This window comes from Zeugodacus cucurbitae, chromosome 6, assembly GCF_028554725.1.
Source record: "Zeugodacus cucurbitae isolate PBARC_wt_2022May chromosome 6, idZeuCucr1.2, whole genome shotgun sequence".
Classification (NCBI taxonomy): domain Eukaryota; kingdom Metazoa; phylum Arthropoda; class Insecta; order Diptera; family Tephritidae; genus Zeugodacus; species Zeugodacus cucurbitae.
The window spans coordinates 11,667,116-11,688,643 of NC_071671.1; the positions used below are offsets into that span (position 1 = coordinate 11,667,116).

A 21,528-nucleotide genomic window follows, 5' to 3' on the forward strand; every position below is an offset into this window, starting at 1 on the left:
CACATTACATTGCACAATTTAATAAATTTTTACACCATATTTTGCCACGTTTTAATAAAAGTATAAAATTAATAAAAATAATAATTAATGACAAAATACACTCAAAAACAAAAATTTTGATTTACATGAAAAATTTGTTATAAATCAATATAGTTATTTGGGATTTGAAACAGTTAATTAACCAGACATAAATAAATATGTTCTTTGCAGTTGATTCGATCAAATATATGTTAGCGAGAGTACCTTACAAAACCAGCAGTGTTGCACTGCTTTAAAAATATTTTATGCAGTTAGCTTTTCGAGAGCTTTTTTCATAATTTTTTTCTTATTAAAGTAAATGCAAGAAATATTTATTGTTTATAGAACTTCCAGTGTTGTAATGGTTAAAAGTTAAACAAACTTACACTTCCTAAGTATTATTCTGGAATAAAAGCTTCAAAGCTTTATAAAACTTGAAAGCTTTCAGTATACCTAGCTTGGAAATAATACTATGTCGAGCCACAAAAACAGCTGAGAGGTAAAAAAATTGTAATTTCATTTTAAAATTTTATTCAAAGCTTTTCTCGAGCTTTCATGCTAAATTGTTAAATATTTTATATATTAAATATCTATATTTTTTCAAAAAACTCAATCCGTCCCGTTACTAATACACATATACTATCACTTAATTTGAATTGTTTTAATTATAATAAATATCAGTTTAACTTTAAACAAATTGGCAAAAAAAAATAAATAATCGAAAAATTTTTAAAATATAAAATAAAACATTAAATTCGAATTCGAAAAAAGCTCAATTTCATCGATAAAATACGTATGTATATAAAATGTATATGATGACAAAAAATAAAACCTCTACCGCCTACATGCAACAAATGTGCCGAATTATATATGTATAAAAGTAAAAAAAATTAAAAAAAAAATATATTGAGAATATTGAAATCTTAAAACTAAAAGTTAAACACAAACAACAATTATGAGCATATTTTTGAAAGCACTTTTCGTGTAACACAAGCTTAGCTTTTAAGTGATTGTTGTGATTTTTTGCACGATGCACCAACTGAATAAGTGTCACTATTTTTATTAAAACTATATTAGACTTAACAAAACTTATGATATATAAATGCCTTTGCGTAATAAAAAACCAAAAAAAAAAAATAAATAAATAAATATTGTATGAAAATGTATTGAACTTGAAAGCACCAAGCACTAAAGCACTTTAGCACTTAAGTACCACAGCAGTGAAGTTTCTTATACAACGCACATCCTATAGCGCCTTAAGCGACAAAATGCACTTATAACACTTAGAGAAAGAGTTATTAAAGTCTTATAAGAGTATTAATGATAAATGTTATGCAGTAAATTAAGCTTCATGTTAGTGTTAAATTCTAAATTTTCACTAAACACAACACTTCACTTCACTTACTTGAAATAATTTTTTGTTCTAAAATTTTTCTAAATAATTTGTGTAGGCAAATGCTTAATTTTACGAATTATTAATTTATAATTTAATTAAAAAATTAATTTTGAATATTAATTTTACAATACTATTTTTTATTTATTTAAAATTTTTTTTCTTGAAATCATTATTTTTGATTTCATATGCTTTCATCATAGAATTTGAAGGCAAAGCTTTCACACAAAATTGGATTAGAATAGTTTTAAATTATAGAAGCCTCACTTAGTTCAATGTATGGTTGCTACTGCACCCGAAAGCTGAAAGCTTTAGAGTTTTTTGCAAATTTCGAAAAGTTCTTCCGTATATCAGTGAAAAAGAAGAGTAATACAGAACCGATAGTTTGTCGAGCTTTACTTGCTCCTTAGCTTCAACGGCATGGCATTAAGTGAGATAGCACCGTTACTATACGCTTTCACATAAATGGTGCTTTAAATTGGAGCTTTCATAAAAGCTTATTTAACTTGTTTAGATAATATTTAATTCGTTTAAAGTTATTTTCAAATTAGGGTTTTTCATTTTCAAAGTTTAGATTATTTTACCTCTAGCTAGCTACTGCGGCAAAGTTTTAATATTGCATTAAACACTTATTTTTCATAATTCATCATAATTTTTATGACTTTTATTTATTTTTTGAGCACGAAAGGTGCATATTAATTTTATAATCTTTTTAGTATTTAAAATTTTTTGTTTTTTGGTTTTTTTCGCCAAGCTAAACTTAAGAATTCAATTTACTTTAATTCATTTCGACTTCATTAGAACTATCTGAAATGTCTCATTACAAATTAAACTTTTATATATCTTATATCCCTATATCCCATATAACACCATGCTTTAATATAAAATTTAAAATTATTCTTTTTGGAAAGAAAATAAATACATTTTACTATATATATGTATATGTTTATTTTTAATTATCTTTAAAAATGATTATAATTTATTTCATTTTATTTTCGGTCTTTTTACGAATTTCCTTAATGTTTTTTCTAAAATATTGGTTTCATATAAATTCCTTTATATACTTTATATATTATTGTTCAATGAAATAAGGCATTTTGTAATGATTATTTTTACATAAATTTTTCAATAAATTAAAAAAAATATATATTTTTGTTTGTTATATAAATTATTTCATTCCTAATTTTGTTATTTTAAATTATTAAGCGAAAACTATAACCTAATTGTTATGGTGGCAGCAGCATTACACAAATGATTTTAAGAAATGTACCCGAGTTCACTGTTTGGGCAAGATAAAAGTACGGGTCTGTTTCGGCTCTATATTGAACTGTTGTGGGAACCCAATTGTTCTGCAATCGAAGTCAAATTGTGTAGAACTACTTTACAACTCGATTAGATATTTGTTAGAAAAGTAAATCATGCTGGTTACATTTTTTTTAATTTTAACTTAAACTGCAAAGGATATTTCAATTGAAAGTAAAAACTTTTTTTAAACTTTCTTTAGAAATTTATTCGATTGCCGAACTAATTCTTTCTCAAATGATTAATTATGTGCCGTTTTGTTGATATGTTTCTAGTTTCTCAACTGTTTTTCGAGTTGTTCTGTACCTTAAGCTACTAAAGTAAAAAAAATAGTGATCTAATCGTTCTCTATCTAGCTGCTACCTAGTCTTCTCATAGTTCTTCTGACTATAAATATTTTGCAATTGGCGACCTTCACTGTTTTTATTAAAATTTGTTTCGTGTGACTGTGGTTTACTGGAATGGATCGAATTTCATATATGTGAACATGTTTTAGATAATTTTTAGATCGTTGTAAAACATTTATTAAAACTGAAAAAACATACAATAGGTTTTAAACTTAAAAAAATGGTTCTATACATTTTATTACATTTTTATTTTTGTCTCAGTTGAATAATATAATTTCTATATATTTTAAATTGTAAAGGTACAATATTGATTTTTTTAAAGATTTCCGCGTAATAGTATTTGATTTCTAAAATAGAGCGTATTATAAATTTATATCTGAATGAAAAATAGACCAAAATTTGTAAGTTAATATTATTAAAATTAATTTTTAATTAAAATTTAATATTCTACAATACTTTACTTACTAAACTTGGATTTACTGACTGTCACTTGATTTTGTATTATTTTGTTATTTTTGTATGAATGAATTTAATTAATCTCGAATTAACTGGTTTTAATTACATCAAATTACATGGAATGCAAAATGTTTAAGCCTTTTCGCACCGTCGCTAATTGATCATTTAACCGGCCTCTGCTCGATTAAAACGCTGATTAAGATCGATTTATCAAAAAAAATCGACATCTTTTTAATTGAATTTTAATTGACTTGAAAATGAAATGCAACTCTGCGGCAAAGACCGTATTTGAAATTATATATACGTACTTTTTCTGCGAGTTGTTGTTCACGACGGTAGATATCGCTGCTTGAAATAAATATAAAATAGCAATCTACCAACTTCAGCAAAAACAAAAATGTATAACAGCTGTTCGTTAATCGAGTAGCCGTCAGTGTGAAAGGCAAAAAGTGTTTTCTAAATCAAAATTATTTTAATTGATTAATTAATTTGGCTGTGTGAAAAGGCTATAACATACGTATAATTCTAAAGAGCTCAACAATTTTAATTTTTTTTTAAATGAACTAATATGCGTTAACTGAAATGCTATAAAATCAGTTTACAAATCATTCAATGCAAATATTTAATATATTTATTTTATATAAACAAGTTATAAAGAATATAATAGTATAATATAGCTAAAGTTCAGACCAAGTTAAGCTTAAACCTTAATCATAATTTATAAATTTAAGTACATCTAACAAACTAATTTCTGTATACTTTCCCAGAACAAAGAGCAAACTTTTTACTACAACAAAAATCAAAACAGAAAATAAATACATATAAAATACAAATCAAATGGAGATGCAACTGTAAGAAAACAATAGTATTTAAGAGGGCGTTTACCAGGCAAATAATGCAATTTGTTTTAATTAAAAACTCCAGACATAATTTGTAATCCAATACTGTAGAATAAATCAAAACACAAAAGTAAAGCAAATCTCCAACCAATGTTCAAATAAAAGCATGAAAAATTAACAAAAAAAAACCGTAATTAATTTATTAAAAATACCCTGACATAAATGCATAAGTGAACAGACATACAAAGCGAAAACCAAAAAGCATTACCATTAAAAGCATTATTTCAAAATACCCCAAAGAAACAGTGAAGCAAAATGTAGAAGTATACGGTAATATAAGCAGATGAGCGCCTAAAAGTGAGCTACCGCAACAAAAGAAAACAACAACAGAACGTAGAAAATAATGAATTGTGAAAATATGTATATGAAAAACAACAACAACAATAAAGCAGACAGTTAGCATATGAGACTATAACAAATGCAAAAACAAAAATAAAAAAAAAATAAAAACAAAGGTGCAATGAAAACAGTTGAATATTAAACATTATGTACAAGTAAACTCATACATAAACGAATATGTAGAAGCAAGCAAAAGAGTGCAAATGTATAAAATAGAAAAGGAGGAAAGAACTTGAAGAAGAACACGAAGAGTTGATATACTCTTTAACCTAATTTATGAGATTATATATGTAAAATAAATAATTGCCTCAGTCAGTATAAAAAAAAACACAAAAAAAGAACAAAACAAATAAAAAATTGTGTTTCATTTCAGCTTTTTTTATGGATTTAATAATATAGTGCACATACTTTCACAGCGCGGGTGAGCACTAAAGCTTTTAAATATTTCATAAAAACTTTTTATTGCAGTCGCTACGAAATTTTCTGGTATGCGTTCTATATTTATGCAGACTCGTATATATTTATTGCATGTGAAATGCGCATTTTTGTTGACAGGAGCGTGAGTATTATTTATTTTTTTAACGGCATATCAATAGACCATAGTTACAGCAGCGAATTTATTATTGTTCATGGTCATGAACTGGTTTGTGATATGTTCACTTTTCCACGACATACGGAGTAGACTCGATTACAGAGAGGAATAATCAAAAGTGTAGCAGTAAATATAGAGTTTTACAGCATGCTTCATATGGTAAGTAGAGTGCTAAAGGTGACATGCATGAAGTGAACGCGAAACTACGCGAAAACTTTTCTGGAAGAGACACCTATCTAGTTAATGTTTATTGCCAAACCAAACGAAAATTTCAAAGTGGATGATTTGTTCAAGAAAACTCTGGACAGCAATACAATTTTATCGACTCAATTCTCATTTCATCACTGCCGAAAAACACTATATTCACTTTGAATTCAAATCTATCAACCTTCCCTTTTTTGTATAGACCGAATGTTGCTGCACTTCTGCTTCATTCATAGTGATTATCATTTTGGTGGATAAACAATTAAATATTTATTTCTTAATATTTCTAAGAAAATATGTTGATGATATTTGTTTTCACTGGTTACAACTTTGTGGAGGCTTTTATTGGAACATGATGGAATTGTATAAGGAATAATTTCGTCTATTTTAATATAATAATTTAGAGTTTATTCAAAAACTTTAATATATACTGACGACTTTCAAAATATTTTTGGTGATAATCAGTCAACTTCTGATGTCATCAGTTTATTCCTATTTCAAAAAGTTTGCTCAACCACTTAACTATGCACAAACAAAGGCGTTCAGGTATAGCAACACGTCTTAAAAAAATTGAATTTGGTCCATATTTTCCTCTAATTGCCTTATACCGATTGTGGAATGTCTCGGCATTTCCGTATATGATCGGTTAGTATCTCAGATCTTATTATCAATTATATATTGAAGAAAATATTGTATATTGTAGAAAATACCTAAAAGAAGATATATACAACTGTGTTCGAAATAATAGCAACGGCTAAATATTGGGAATCTGTATTTAAATTGATATTCGATACAGTTATCATATACATGCAGTACCGTAATTTTTTTTTTTACAATTTTACAATTCAAGTCAACTAATACAATATTTCTGTAGTGAATACATCGCTTTTTTAAATTTGAAAACACTTTTCTTTTACGAAAATGGGGACAAACATTTTTCTAAAGGAAACCGAAATCTTATTAAAAAGTTATGGCGGAAGAAAAATCTTAAAAGTTTATTGAAGATTTAGTCGGATGTTATGTCAAAACGCATCTGAATGCAAAAAAATGTAAACCAAATCCTGAAACATGGGGACGAAATGGAGTTTTTTCGGCTGAAGACAGTAGTGGGCTTGTTCAGAAAAAGGCAAATTTATGCAAAAAATAACAATTGGTTAAACCTTAGTGTTATTGCGTCCACAATAAGACAAGAGCTAAAAAGAGTTAAACATTTTCGGCAGGAACCCAAGGAAAGCGCCTTTACTAGAACCGCGGCATGTGCAGGCCACAGTTCAAATTGCTGAAGAGCAACTGTATTGGCCAGTCGAAAAAGTACGCAAGATATTGTAGTCCGAAGAAACGAAAATTGTTTTATTTTGTTCCCGAGAACATCAACCCGAACCAGAAAAATCTGAAATTTATCCTAGATGTGTTTTCCGAGCTGTCTAACATGGGTGTGTTAAATCAACGTATTGGGAGGCTTCTTTTACTACGGTATAGCTCTGTTATATTGGATTTAATAAAACATGGATGCCAAAATATAGTACGTGGAAATAATTGAACCGACTATTCTACCATACGCTGAATCTAAAATCCGACAGAAAAGAGCCTATCAACATAACAACTACCCTAAGGATGCCAGCAAGTTGGTAACCAATGGTAAGGTTATGGGTTACCCGGATGTTATGGTAATATGAAAAACTTCACTGCAAAATTTAGAGTTTTAAATATTTAGCTCACCATTTTCTGTTCCTTCTATAATTAGCTATTAAACTATTTTTGTGTTAAAAATAGCTAAGCAGTTCAACATATATACATTAATATGTACATTGGATTTAATTTTATTATAAGTATATTTCCCTCCTTCAAGACCACCTAGCCTCTCTTTGCGCTTTCATGGTGTTTTATGTTCCAACGCAACGCAATATTTGTCATCGCTGAAGCATTCTGGCTTATTCCACTTGCTCTGCTGCAGCCCTATTCTGAGAATTAAAAATAAATTTCACGCTGTTTGGATGCTTAGATGCCTGCCACTGCATGAATTTTCCATGTCACATTTTCTTCAAATGCTTTCTTCTTATATTTTCCATTTATTTTTACATCTATCAAACAGGTGAAGATAGTTGTTAATTGTGAATATATTTTTGTATTATTAAATAGCTGAAAATGTTGATAAATTTTCGAATAATATTTTTTTGATTCTTTTTTTTTGGAAAGTGAAGCAAATTAAACGATTCATGTTTATTTCAAATAAAAATTAAAATATGTTTGAAATGAAAGCAGGACACAGAATGATTGAATTTATATATTCTATCCAAAGCATAATCTTTCCTCTGCTTAATTCTTATTTTTCAAAAAAATTAAATGTGTAAAAACATCGCATATTTTCACTTATAAACACTACTGCTACCAGTAAACGTTAAAATGTTTAGAGACGTTTTGCCTTAAAGTCAAACAGGCTTAAGAGCTTGCGCCACACTGAAATTTTCAAAAAATGTAAAGTTTTTTTTGCTTAATTTCAAAGTCTATATTCTAATGAGTATTTTGAGAAACAATGCCTCAATAGTTAATAATGTATTTGAAACATTTGTTTCTCTTTTGCGTTTTTCTCAAAACCATATTTGCGGGATGGTGTACATGACAACTCTAACACTATTCAATCGATTGTCTTGAAAATTAAAATACATCTTCCTAAATCGATTTTCCACATAGTGTCGTGTGATATTTTCGATTGAATAATTTGAAAATTTTTAAACAAATTTTTATACGGTATTAAAAATATAAAATCAATTTTTGAAGTTCTTCGAATTGCGTAAACATTTGTTAAAAAAAAACGGCCTAGTCACCCTGTTCAAAATTTATCACTTTTTCAGAAAAATATTTTTTACTTGTTTCAGATATCATCAGACTACATCGTAAACGAAACATACTGTCTAACTTTCCTAGTAATTGTAAACGAAGCAAACAGATTCTTAAAAAGTAACGAGATCTAACTATCTTCGGTTCATGTAAATTTCGGATGGGTAGAATAAATAAAAAAATAAATAAATTCAAAAAATTGTATGTATTTATTGCAAAAACAGTTTTTCTTCTCGGCGATTTTGCTATAAACTTATCCATTAACAAATTTAAATCTAATTTTGATGCTTCATTTGCGTAAACGTGCAAAATAGTCATATTATTTAACCTGGTCCTGGAGCGTGGTTGAGCGTAAATAAGATTTTAATCTTCGAAGGACAGAGAAACTCCTTTCGTTCGAACATGATGATCCGGGAATCGTTATTAACATTCGCACAAAGCGTATAAAATCAGGTATAAGCCAATGACACCATTCGAACTCCTTGCAAAAATTTAAAATTTCAAGGAACGTTTTGACACTTCTTTTTTGCCGTTTCACCAATTGCCAAAACATATCTCTGTCGCTTAAAAGTCGTTCCTTGTCAAAATCTTTTTCATAAAATTTAAGGACTTCATCCACATTATCTGTTGCGCACAATGTAAATTGTTCCAATAATTTGAAAAATTGAGCAGAATTATTTTCGAATCGACTTCTGAGGGACTCAATCAGCTGGTCGTACACTTCAAAGAACTGTTTCCTATAATATTCTTCAGGCGATTTAAATATATGGTCTTCGCTTGTGCCTTGCTCGAGCCGTTTACTTATTTTGCGTTGACGAGGAAGCATAGGGTCATCAAGTTCAAGTTTGACAGCGCCTTGCGTACTATTTTTCCAAGCTTCTTCAAACTTGGTTTCACCAGAAGCTTCCAAAACTGCACGTACAGCATTAACTTTTTTGTAGGAGTCAATAACAGAAAGGTTTGATTTTTGGCGTTCGGTGTTCAATATTTCGATGCGATTAAAAATTTCGATTATCATTGTTAACATAAAAAAGCATTCGAACGATGCCATGAACTCAAAAAACCTTAACGCTTTGGCGCACACAGAACTGTCTATTTCTTTATCCGTAGATCGACAAAGAAAAAATTTTAGCAATACAACGTAATTCGCTCTAACAGCCTTCAGGGATTTTACACGTAACACCCATCTGTAATGAAGAAAATAGTAAAAATAAAATATATTAAAATAAAATCATACAAAAATTTATTTTGACGTACCTAGTCCGACAATAGGCTGCAAGAAACGGCAAAAGAATGTCTTTCTTTTGGTCTGTTTCATTCTAAAATTGACAATTAGAAGAAGTGTTGCCAACTTCAACAAAAAAAAAATATTTTTTTTCCAGTTAAGTTTATTTAATTTCTTTTTCGTAGGTTATTTTTCGAGTGGGTAATTACCCACTTGAAAAATTCCGTGTGGGCACAACTACCCACCATACCCACAGTAAACGGCGCCACTGTCTTCATCTATATTTCTTGATTGTAGTAGTGGTGAAATGAAATTTCAACAACAGATGAGCAGTAGAACACTAACAGCCGGTTTCACGAAACAAATTTAAGTGAAAAATAAATAATATCAGTTTCACCATTTGACTTAAGTTTTATTTAAATGGTCACGCTTTGCCATTTAAATATTATTTAAATAGTGTCATATGTAATCATGGTTACGCTTTTCTATCAGCTGAATTCCCATTTGTTTACCATTTTGACAAAGAAATACAATTTATTTGTTTACATAAATCAGCTGTTATTCTTCCTAAAATCCCTGCCTTTTTAATTTTTTGAATGCCAAATGTCAATAATGGTGAAACGCAGGAAACTTAAGTGCAAAGTTAAATAAGAATTAAAATGAAAATTAAATGGAACTTAATTTTCAATTAAAAAATTTCGTGAAACCGGCTGTAAAACTTCCCTATTATATATCTGGATTCACTATGTAATATGAATACACGTACATATATACAACTTTTGATCATACTTCTCACATTTTTAGCAGTTGTCAACCAAGTCAAACCATCTAATTTATTTTTCAAGACCCGAATATTAAACCTATTAAGTGTGTGCTCTCAGTCTCAACTTTATAAAATTTAACGTATCGGTTCGTATTATGTCTATATAAAATATAATGAAAACTTGAATTCATTATGTATATTCGACAAATAATATAGAGTGTATCATTTAATATGTCTATGTCTAAACATTGCACCAGTTTAATATTGTCTAACCACTTCTGCATAGTTAATATATTTTTGAAACTAGATAAGCATAGACATAGTAGCTCTTGATATAGAAAATGACTCAACCTACTTATGGTTGAACCAATGGATATTGGAAGCAGGAAATCCATGCGATATTCATTAAATGCGAGCGTTGCGATGCCACCATATTCAACAAAATTAAAAAGTCTATGGAAATTGATATCGATCTATTTCTGCGGCATATCTCTTAGAGGTCTTATGTCAAAAGGATTTGATTCGCTCTGATCTCAAGACTTAACACATACTAAATTCTTTGCGTGAGGTTGTTTGAGTATGTCCGCAGGAATTCGCAGACGATTTTCAAGTCCACTCTAAATATACTTACCGAAATCATGCTATACCGCTCGACGTATCTGAAATGATAATGGAAAACATAGAAAAAAGTGGTAATTTTGCTGATACACTTTACTGTTGTTGTATCCAATTTTATTTCAAGGAATATTATCTATGGAAAATGATAAGAAAACACAAAATAATTAATAGCTTCCTTAATCCCAAGCAAATTATAACAACATTCACTTACAAATATGAAATATGCCTTGAACTAATAGATTAGAGCGCAGAGTATCCGACTTTGAAAGCTGTGAATACTGGTACGTATCGACAAAATACTTAGAGCCTTTCACGCTTGCCGAGATATTTCAACAAAAACTTAGAAAAGATTACCACAACATTTTCTTCGAAATTCAAATTTTGTGTAAACTTTTTCGAAATAATTAAATTTTGTTTTGGCGCATTGTAGTACCAGTTATTATTACTATGAAGCTCAGGGCTAATTTACAGATATGCATACACATGCTAGCTAGCGTTAATGCGTAGTCATTAAACATTTTTCGCAGTTAATTTTCATACAATCCTTACATTTCGCTTTATCACGCTGAGAATCGCGATGCTCCTACTCCTCTCTAATAGCCTCCAAATAACTACCAGTGAGCATATTAACACACGCCATGAAAATAAAACAGGCAAAGAACAAGCTAACTTGCTAGTTTACTTACGCTTTTGTATATACTAAAACTTGTATGTGTGGGTGTGGGTGGTGTGTATGTGAGCACATTAAGCGTGTGTTTTTGTGTTGCAGCTTTCAGTTTAGTTTACTGCTTCATTTGTATATGTGTGTTTTAGTGTGTGGATGAACAAAGCATTCACAAATTTCGCTAGAATATTCATCAGTAATTTATGTAGCGAAACAAGTAACAGGTGTCATAAATTTTAATTAGCGTAAAACGAAGCTAATTTCACTCATTATAACTGCGCACGAATGAGCGCATAAAGAAAGGGATGATTTAGTAAACACATACAAACATACATACAGTTGTCTATATGTGTATACGAGGGGAGTAGATAATATGACTTCGAAGAGTTTTAATAAAAGTTGATTACATTTAGAGCCACAAAGATTTGCGAACAAGGAAATGTTTGTAAGAATGCACGATATTTTCATATATTATCAAATGTAATCATATGTTTGAGTTTCAGGAACTACTCATATAAATTAATTGCAGCAAATAAGGAATGAATTCGGGTGTATGTATGTATGTTATTAGCGTTCAACGTTTAGCCGGTTATAGCCGAATCGATGAGAGCGCGCGAAGTTATGACTGTCAACAGTGACGTGGGAGCCAAGACGCGAGTGCGCCGACTGTTTGCTTGATGACAGGAGATATTTCGTCTTGTCCTCATTCACCTCCAGACGCATTCGCTTCGCCTCCTTATCCATGCAGAACAAACGGCTTGTTGCTTCCGATGATATCAATATCATCGGCGTACGCCAGGAGCTGTACACTCTTGTAGAAGATTGTACCTTCTATATTTAGCTCTGCAGCTCGTATTATTTTTTCCAACATCAAGTTAAAGAAGTCGCACGATAGTGAGTCACCTTGTCTAAAACCTCGTTTGGTATCGAACGGCTCGGAGAAGTCCTTCCCAATCATGACGGAGCTTTTGGTGTTGCTCAACGTCAACTTACACAGCCGTATTAGTTTTGCAGGGATACCAAATTCAGACATCGCGGCATAAAGGTAGCTCCTTTTCGTGCTGTCGAAAGCAGCTTTAAAATCGACAAAAAGGTGGTGTGTGTCGATCCTATTTTCACGGGTCTTCTCCAAGATTTGGCGCATGGTGAATATCTGGTCCATGGTGGATTTTCCAGGTCTAAAGCCACACTGATAAGGTCCAATCAGTTTGTTGACGGTGGGCTTAAGTCTTTCACACAGTACGCCCGATAGAACCTTATAGGCGATATTTAGGAGGCTTATCCCACGGTAATTGGCACAGTTTGTGGGATCTCCTTTTTTATGGATTGGGCAGAGCACACTGAGATTCCAATCGTCAGGCATGCTTTCTTCCGACCATATTTTGCAAAGAAGCCGATGCATGCACCTTATCAGTTCTTCGCCGCCGTATTTGAATAGCTCGGCCGGTAATCTATCGGCCCCTGCCGCTTTGTTGTTCTTCAGGCGGGTAATTGCTATTCGAATTTCTTCATGATCGGGTAATGGAATATCTATTCCATCGTCGTCGATTGGGGAATCGGGTTCGCCATCTCCTGGTGTTGTACTTTCACTGCCATTCAGCAGGTCGGAGAAGTGTTCCCTCCACATATATGCTATAATTAATTCCAGAACCGATATCACTCATTCTCACCACCAAGGTACACTCTATTCAACACTACACTATCACTTAATTTTGCTAAAATATCTCTCATATTAACCGATATATAGGTATAAAGTCCACCGGAAGTTTTAAATGATATATGGGAGCTAAGAAAGTTATAAAGTCACGAATTTGAAGAAACAGATGCTCTCTGAATTACATTAAAATATCTGAGAGATTTGCCGATATTTTCGATAAAAAATTATTCACAGGCACTGAGGTTCCCATATTTGCTATCTGGTGTCTTTAAAACTTATAGTCCGATATCACCAATACCACACCAATGTAGTATTTGTTCTTGAGATACATATTTTAAAATGAACAAATCAGATGTTATTTCAAATTTGGTAATATGGGAAGTAGGCATGGTTGTGAACCGATTTCGCTCATTTTTTTCTGTATTGTATTTGTAGTATTTGCTAGTATTCCAAAACATATTTCTACTGAAAGTGGGATGGAATAACTGCTATTGGAACTCGTTTCTCGGCGGCGTAATTAGGCCATACTTCTTCCGTTATGACCAAGACCGGCACGTTACTGTGAATCGCTACCGCTCAATAATAACCGAATATTTTTGTCCCGAATTGGATGATATGCATGAACTTGGGCAATATGTAGTTCCAATAGGACGGCGTCACAAGCCACACAGCGTATGTCACAAACGATTTATTAAAAGCCAAGTTTGTTGAACGTGTTATCACACGAAGACCTGCGGGACTACGTCAAGTCTATGGGTCTATGCCAACAAGCCAACAACGATTCATGAACTTCGTACGAATAACAAACGTTAAATTGCAGCAGTATCAGCCGATTTATGCTTGAAGACCGCCGAAAATTGGGTTTAGCGTCTGGACTTCTGCCACCACGAGCACCCATGCAAACGAAATCGTGTTCCATACATAATGTAGCGCTCTTATTGAAAAAAACCCTTTATAAATTCGGCCAGAAGTTTGTTCCGATAATAGTTACATGAAGTTATAATACCAAATGAGCTCTTTAGAATCATGGAACTTTCTTATAATAATAGTATTCGATTGAACAATTTCTTTGTTTTAGTGTAATTCTCAATAAAATCTGTGAAATGTAAGATTTTTTTCTTTTCTTCTGACTTGATTTTCCATATTGTCAATTAAGTATTCCTCTCAGTTACATATATCGAGTTATTAACTGTTTTTACTAGGAATTTTCTAATCATTTCTCAAATTCTCCTGTATATCGACAGAAAGTAACTCAACTTTCGAATTTGTAGAACATAGAATTCCAAACTATTAGCACCACCTAATATGTTCCTGACAGTTCCGCAACCATGATGCAAGCAATTAATATTTCACGTTTCCCACACAAATCGGTTGTGTAGTAAATGGAGCTGCTTTCGCCACTGTTTGTTGTTATTCTCCAACATTTGCGAAGCCATCAGCAATGAAATGTCAACCTCAGGGCGATGATAAAGGCGAGAAATTGTGAACGAAGAGGCGTTGCAGGGGCAGCTGAAGGATAACAGTTGGCCAACCGCAGCAGCGTCAATGCAGCCAATGTCAACTGTGCAACCATGTCATCAGCGTCACCGCATCAAACATCAAAAGTGATTGTGAGGAGAGCGAGTGGAATGTAGGCGGTTGTGCGCTGTGCACCTTTCACTTGCCTCACTGGTTGCTATTTTTATTTTAAGGCATAAATTTAATTTGTGAATTGCTCTCGACATTATGCGTCACTCACTTTCGGTCATTTTTCCATTCTGCCATTTATATTGTACACACTCTCATACCTGTACAAAAATACTTTACAAAAATATTTTTCACCAACATTTTTCGATATTTCCTGCCTTATGAGATCCCTCGCTCTGCATACGAAATACACTGGTGGGTCGTTCAACATTAATCATAATGCTGCTGGTTGCGACACACAGGCGGTCAACAATGAAGAGTAGCAGACAAGTTTAAGCGCAATTTGCTTTTTTTTATTTTTATATAAAGAAAGCCACAGATGTGGCTATGTATGCCAAAATACACGGAAATTCCAAATTGCCAAGCTGAGACAATTTCCCCAATGCTAAAAATAGATTTTCAAAAGAACTATTTAAATGCAAATTGAATTCATTTGTCTTTAATGAACAATCGGGGAATTGCAATCAATTAGTTGCGGCGACAGCCAGCCTTACATTCATCTTACAACACCCACACGGTTTGGCTTTATTGTCAGAAATCTCATATAAAGTGACAAGGCGTAAGCGCATTTTGTACGAAATTGTGAAAGCTATTGGCATTGTAAAAATGTCAACAGTTACATATAGACATTCACTAACATATTTACATATACTTTAAAGAAAGTATAAACGAATTGTTATGGAATATTTGTGGTTGCATGAGAAAATATTTTTATTTATTACGCCTCGTTGTGTTAGCATCTTAAGCTTAGCAATGAATATTATTTCCATCTGAGTACAAAGTTTAATGCTTTATAAAAAGCAATTTAAGCGCCTGAGATGAATGCCGGAAAATTATTCTTACAAATACATATGTGCTGGATTTGCCTGTCTAACTACTGGGAAGATATGGGCCGATATCAAACGAACGCACCATATTATATCAAACAAAATGTAACGTTCTCATATGATTTTATTGAGATTTACTCTCCACTGGATGATAAGACACAATATAAGAAGCCAAACAGATGAAAATCAGGAAGGTTTCTTATTTCAATAATATTTGTAACAAGTAAGGAAGAGCGGAGGCTGGGGTAATTCATGGACCGTTTTTAATGCCACCTAGCGACATTCTATCCAATATTATACGCTCACTAAAGTTTGCTAAGATATCTCACATATTAACTGATACAGAAAGTCCTCTCTCGATGAACAAAAACTAAACTCTACAAGTCCCTCATCATTCCCGTCCTACTTTATGGTGCAGAAGCGTGGTCGGTGTCAACATCCGATGAGACGGCACTAGGAGTTTTCGAGAGAAAGGTTTTGCGGAAGATTTATGGTCCCTTAAACATTGGTTTAAACGGCGAATACCACAAAAGATGTGTTGTTCGACGACATAGACATAGTCCAGCGAATAAAAAGACAGAGGCTACGCTGGCTGGGTCACAATGTTCGAATGGACGAAAGTGCCTGAAAGTTTTCGATGCAGTACCCGTTGTTCATCAACTTTTCTGCGAACGTGTGACATATCGTATGAACCGAAGTGGTTAATTTTGTATTTATCTGAAAATATGACTTCTCTCCAATACTCCTTGGTCCAAATTTTTGTGCAATTTAGCCCACTGGAGGCGTTTTTGTCGCATTTTTACTGAAGAAAGTGTTTTTATGGATGGCCAACGGCCAGTTAGTCCGGTTTTTTGGAGACGCCTTAGTACAATCTGAGTTCCGATTTCGGTTCCATTCAGTTTCCGAAGTTTGATTCTAATGTCTTCAACGGTTTTGAATTTGTTCCGAATTCTAATCCGCTTAATATGGTGGTCATCCTTGACAGTAGCCCTCTTCGGGCGGCCGGAGCCAGCTTTGCGTTTTATAGACCTAGTCTTTGGATATTTTTGAAGGAAAAAACTGATAGTAGTCTAAGTAAACTTTATTTGTTCACAAATTTTGCGTATACTCAAGTTCTGAGATCGCAAAGCCAAAATTGCTATTTTATCAATTTCACTCAATTTTAGCATTTTCGCACTTTCTGTTTTATTTGTAATGACGTGTACACTCAGGAAAATAAATAAAACATTTTCTTGTATCCGAATAATGTACTTAGTATAATAAATACTTTCTTGTATTATATATGAGAGTTTGATTTGTTAATACTATATCAATTTAAAGTAACTGCAAGTAAGTGTCCCGTTTTTTTGTCTGCTACTGTATATGGTATAAAGTCCATTGAAAGTTTGAACACTCTAATATGAGGTATATAGAAGATAGGAGAAGCTACGACCGAATCCACAATTTTTTAGCACGGAGACATATTACTAGAAGAAAAAGATTTCCTCGGAAGTTCTTTAAAATATCCGGGAGACTTACCTATGTATATTTATTTATTACAAGCATGTGGACCGTTCCATATATGGGGCCTTCAAAACTTATGGTCCGATTTTTAGAAGGGTGATGCCACATTATAAATGCAGTATTTTTGCAGAGTTCTCTTCCAATATCTTCTCTAGTGCTTACTTTATATATTAAACAAGTAAGGAAGGGCAAAGTTCGGGTCCGATATGCAGCACTTCTTTAGATGAAATTTAAGGTTTCTGGTTCACTACTGTGTTAAAGCATTTTTAGTAATTTTCAACATAACCTTTGTATGGAATGTAGGCGTGGTCATAATACTATTTCCTCCATTTTCAGACTGTATAGAAAGAGAGAAAAAATACACTTAAACTATAATAGAAGGACAGTCCTTTGAGTAGTCAGAACAAAAAAAAACACTAATTAGATATTAAGTCTCTGTTAAGCGCCTTCTACAAATCTGATAAATTCGCTAATTTGCGGAAAATTGATATCCAAGAAATTTTAGTCTTGATCTCGCCAGGCAACTTCTGCAGTTAGCACCCCATACAATGTTTATTGACTGACTCGTACAACTAAGGAAATATTACTGAAGGCGAAGAGCTCCCTTGACATCTCACAATTTCCCTTGGGTCAGAAGGATCTTGCGACTTGCCCAGCTCATCTGAGCCTAATTATCCAGTAGAAAATCACAAGACGATAAATAGTGCTTCTACTTTTTTCCATCTATCTATTTTGAGGCTGAAGGCTGAATATCTTGCGGCATTTGAAGTTAAGTTCCGATCAATACCAAAACCTTTTGCTTCAGACAACTACCTCAATGTATTCTAACATTATTCTCATAAGCATCTAGTAATTGCGCTTGAAGGTCCTAGAATATCATAAGTGGTGGCACCGTTACGTCATATTTAGCCATACAAATCAAAGTACTATATAAAATTAAAATTTTTTATAAGCACGAAAAACGAAAACCGAAATTAAAACTGTATTTTTTGAAACATAAATATATGATCATACTTACATAACTCCGTAAGATATAAGAAAAAATATATATCCATATAATTACAAAATATCATTTGCCCCAATAAAATTAAAAAATCCCAATATGTATATTAGTCATTTCTGGTTTATTAATAAAACATTCCAACCGGGGACAATAGCAACGTAAAACTCAATCGTCAAGAAAAGAAGTTCCGCTTAACAATAACTATTAAATTTAATGCCAGTGGCACACCACATGAGCAATCATCAAGTATATGGTAACGCTCGTCACACACACCAACATAATGGGGAAGCCTACCTTGCAGTAATAGAGGAATGGAAAATTATAGCCATGTTTCTCCGCCACACCGGCGCATATGACATTCGCATAAGTGCCGATTATCGTGCCAATGCTGCCCAAGCCGGAGCCCAGCAGCACGGCCCAAATGAGCGGCTGCACGGGCAATTCTTCCTCCTCGATATCTTCCACGGCAACGGTTACAGCACGTAACATCAACGAGGCCACTGAAGCGTCGGTTAGAAAGGCAGCACAAAACGCCGACCACCAAACGGCTATCAGAATGGCAACAACCAGACGCGCATCGGAACTGCTATAGGTAATCAGATTACCCGTCAAATTGCTAATCACATCGAATAGTCCCATCTGCGATGTGGCCTCAGAGAAAACAATGACACAGGCGAGAAAGAGCATAGTCGACCACTCAATGCGGCCGAGTATGCCATCGAAATCTTCATTTTCAGCCAATATGAGCATGAGAATGCAGGCGAGCAGCGAGGTCCAAGCCACGGAGAGAAAATGCAAATTCGGTATGAGATGCAGTCCGATGAGTACGAAAACGAAGAGCAGCACAATACAGCATTTGACTAGTAGCGCCTTATCAGTAATTTGAAATTCGTTTTTGAGCGCCTTCACGGTTTCCTTGTAGTCCGGTGGTGGTGTTGGCATCTTACCAATACGTTGTAGGCGCTTACGCAGACGACGCACCTTCGATAAGACTGTATCGCGCATCGCTTCTTCATCCTTCGAATATGGACTAATACTCTTGGCGGTGCGCGACCACACCTTAATAACACGACGCAGACGTTCAATCTCGGCACCATCTTTATAGCGCATCGTATTCGAATCGTGATAGAGTATACGCATGTAGAGGTAAGCGCTTGCGCCGGCTATTATGGTACCTGGCAAAACGTGCTCGACAAAGACAAACGCGTCGATGCCCTCGCGTCGTAATACCTCGTGGTTCAATACGTATTCGGCCGGTGTCTCACCATTTGGCGTCAAAGTATTGCCAACATTCGCATAGATAATCAGGCAGGAGAGTAACGGCAACGGATTCAGTTCCATTAGTTCGCAAACACGCATGGTAATCGGTGCGATCAATAGCACCATCAAAATGTTATCGAGCCATGATGAAAGCACAAAAGTGATGAAACACAAGCAATTCAGTATTGGCCAGATATGACCGTTTGAGCACTCATAGATGCGTACGGTGATGTAATCGATAATACCAGTCTCTGCCAATATGGCTATGATGAGCGTCAAACCGAATAGCTCCAAGAGTATCTCGAAATCGATCCAGTCGATGATAGTACGCAACGAGGGTCGTAAATTGAGTAGTGCTAGCATGCTGATGGCGAGCGTGCAGAAAACGATTATAGCGAGCGCACGATGCACGATGTCCAGCATCAGCAGTATATAGAAGCCAATTACTAGTACGAGCGCTATGGCAACACCGATTTCTAAGTTTATCGGCGACGGCTCATAATAGAACTCCAACGAAAGCGGTTCCGGTATATTCGTGCGCATGCTGATTTGCAACTTGTCGCTACCCTTCTCAGAAATGGACTGCAATGCGAACAGTTTTGTGCGTTCCACAAGATGTATGCTGTCTAAATCCGAGGTGTCTTCTAAATATAATACCCAAGGCTTGGTAACTTCATGTCTTTCACTCCCCACAAATTGAAACAGCTGAATACTCAACGTTTTTTCTTTACCGGCTAACTTTTTCAACTGATGCTTCGAGAGCATTATAAATGGCCCGGTAGCTATAATGAAGAATCCATTCGACTTTGATGGCTCTGGCACATTGAAGATCTTCTCTGTGCCATTATGAATGCATATGAAATTCGATTTGGAGTGTTCATGTTCGGGTTGTACCAATAGCAAACTCGTGAATATTAGCCAAATTACAAAGAGCACACTGATCTTGACGATTTTCAAATATTTACTCTTCCTTTTTTGCATTGCGGTTTGTGATTCAGCAGCTTCATCTTCTTCTGCTTCGGAGAGCGATGTCGCACTTGTATCATCATTGAAGTTCGCTGCTCCGGCGTACAAACGCTGATCCCCTCCATCTTCGAAAGCTACCACCTTGCGACGGTCCGTTCTCTGTGCGCGGTCATGCGCAGGAGACGTCTGAATTTTGCCTACAGTTCCTTTCATCGTCGTGCGTGTTCTAGCGGTTCGCCACTCAACGAACTCTGTGTCCGATTCCAGTGAATCATGTTCGTCCGCTTCGTGACTCCAGAGCGAGGGTTTTGACATATTTTGTCGTTAACGCAAACAAACCGATGTAAGGACTTGCTGAAGTTTTTGAATTAAAATTAAGTTTTTTTAATCTTAAATATTTTCCAAAAGAAATTTTTTGTTTTCACTTTGACAGTGAATGTAAAACGTTTGTGATCAATACATAATGTAATGAAATTACACAATGGTACTCAGCCCAAAATTGTCCATATGTGCGTAACTGCCTTCCCTAAATAAAAGCGGCAGCGGCCAACGACTGTCAAAAAATTCTCATGCCCATACAATTTGTATGGCGCATACCTAAATAACGCGACGGCGACGCTGAGCGGATGAAATTTTCTATTTTGACAGAGCGTTCCGAAGTAAAGTTGGCTGCGAAAAACGAAGTTTCTCTATTCAATAAAATTTCACAACAACAATTCAAGTAAATATTTTGAAATTTGACTCATATTATTTTCATAGTTAGAGTCTTTACCCGTTACGGTGCAGTAGGCATTATCTGCGATGTGGCAAGGAATCATGTTAGGACAAAGATGTAGGAAGGAATCATCATCATAGTTACTATGTATCTACTCTACTATACGGCTTTCGCAAGGCTGAAGTTGAATCATCTCGGTATCATAAATTACGCGAACCAAGCGAATTGGCTGGAATAGACATTTACTGCCTCA

General features: G+C 33.9%; 1 protein-coding gene across 1 annotated transcript; it reads right to left on the minus strand.

Moving 5' to 3' along the window:
* Window positions 1–18,544: 18,544 nt before the first annotated feature.
* Window positions 18,545–20,875, minus strand: LOC105216936 (P protein). Its single transcript, XM_029043305.2, has one exon. It carries the CDS (start codon window positions 20,873–20,875, stop codon window positions 18,545–18,547), a length of 2,331 nt encoding a protein of 776 aa, XP_028899138.2.
* Window positions 20,876–21,528: the final 653 nt, after the last annotated feature.

What these genes read in the sequence shown, in the direction of transcription:
- LOC105216936 (XM_029043305.2), bottom strand. Translation starts at nt 20,875, where the DNA reads ATGTCAAAACCCTCGCTCTGGAGTCACGAAGCGGACGAACATGATTCA.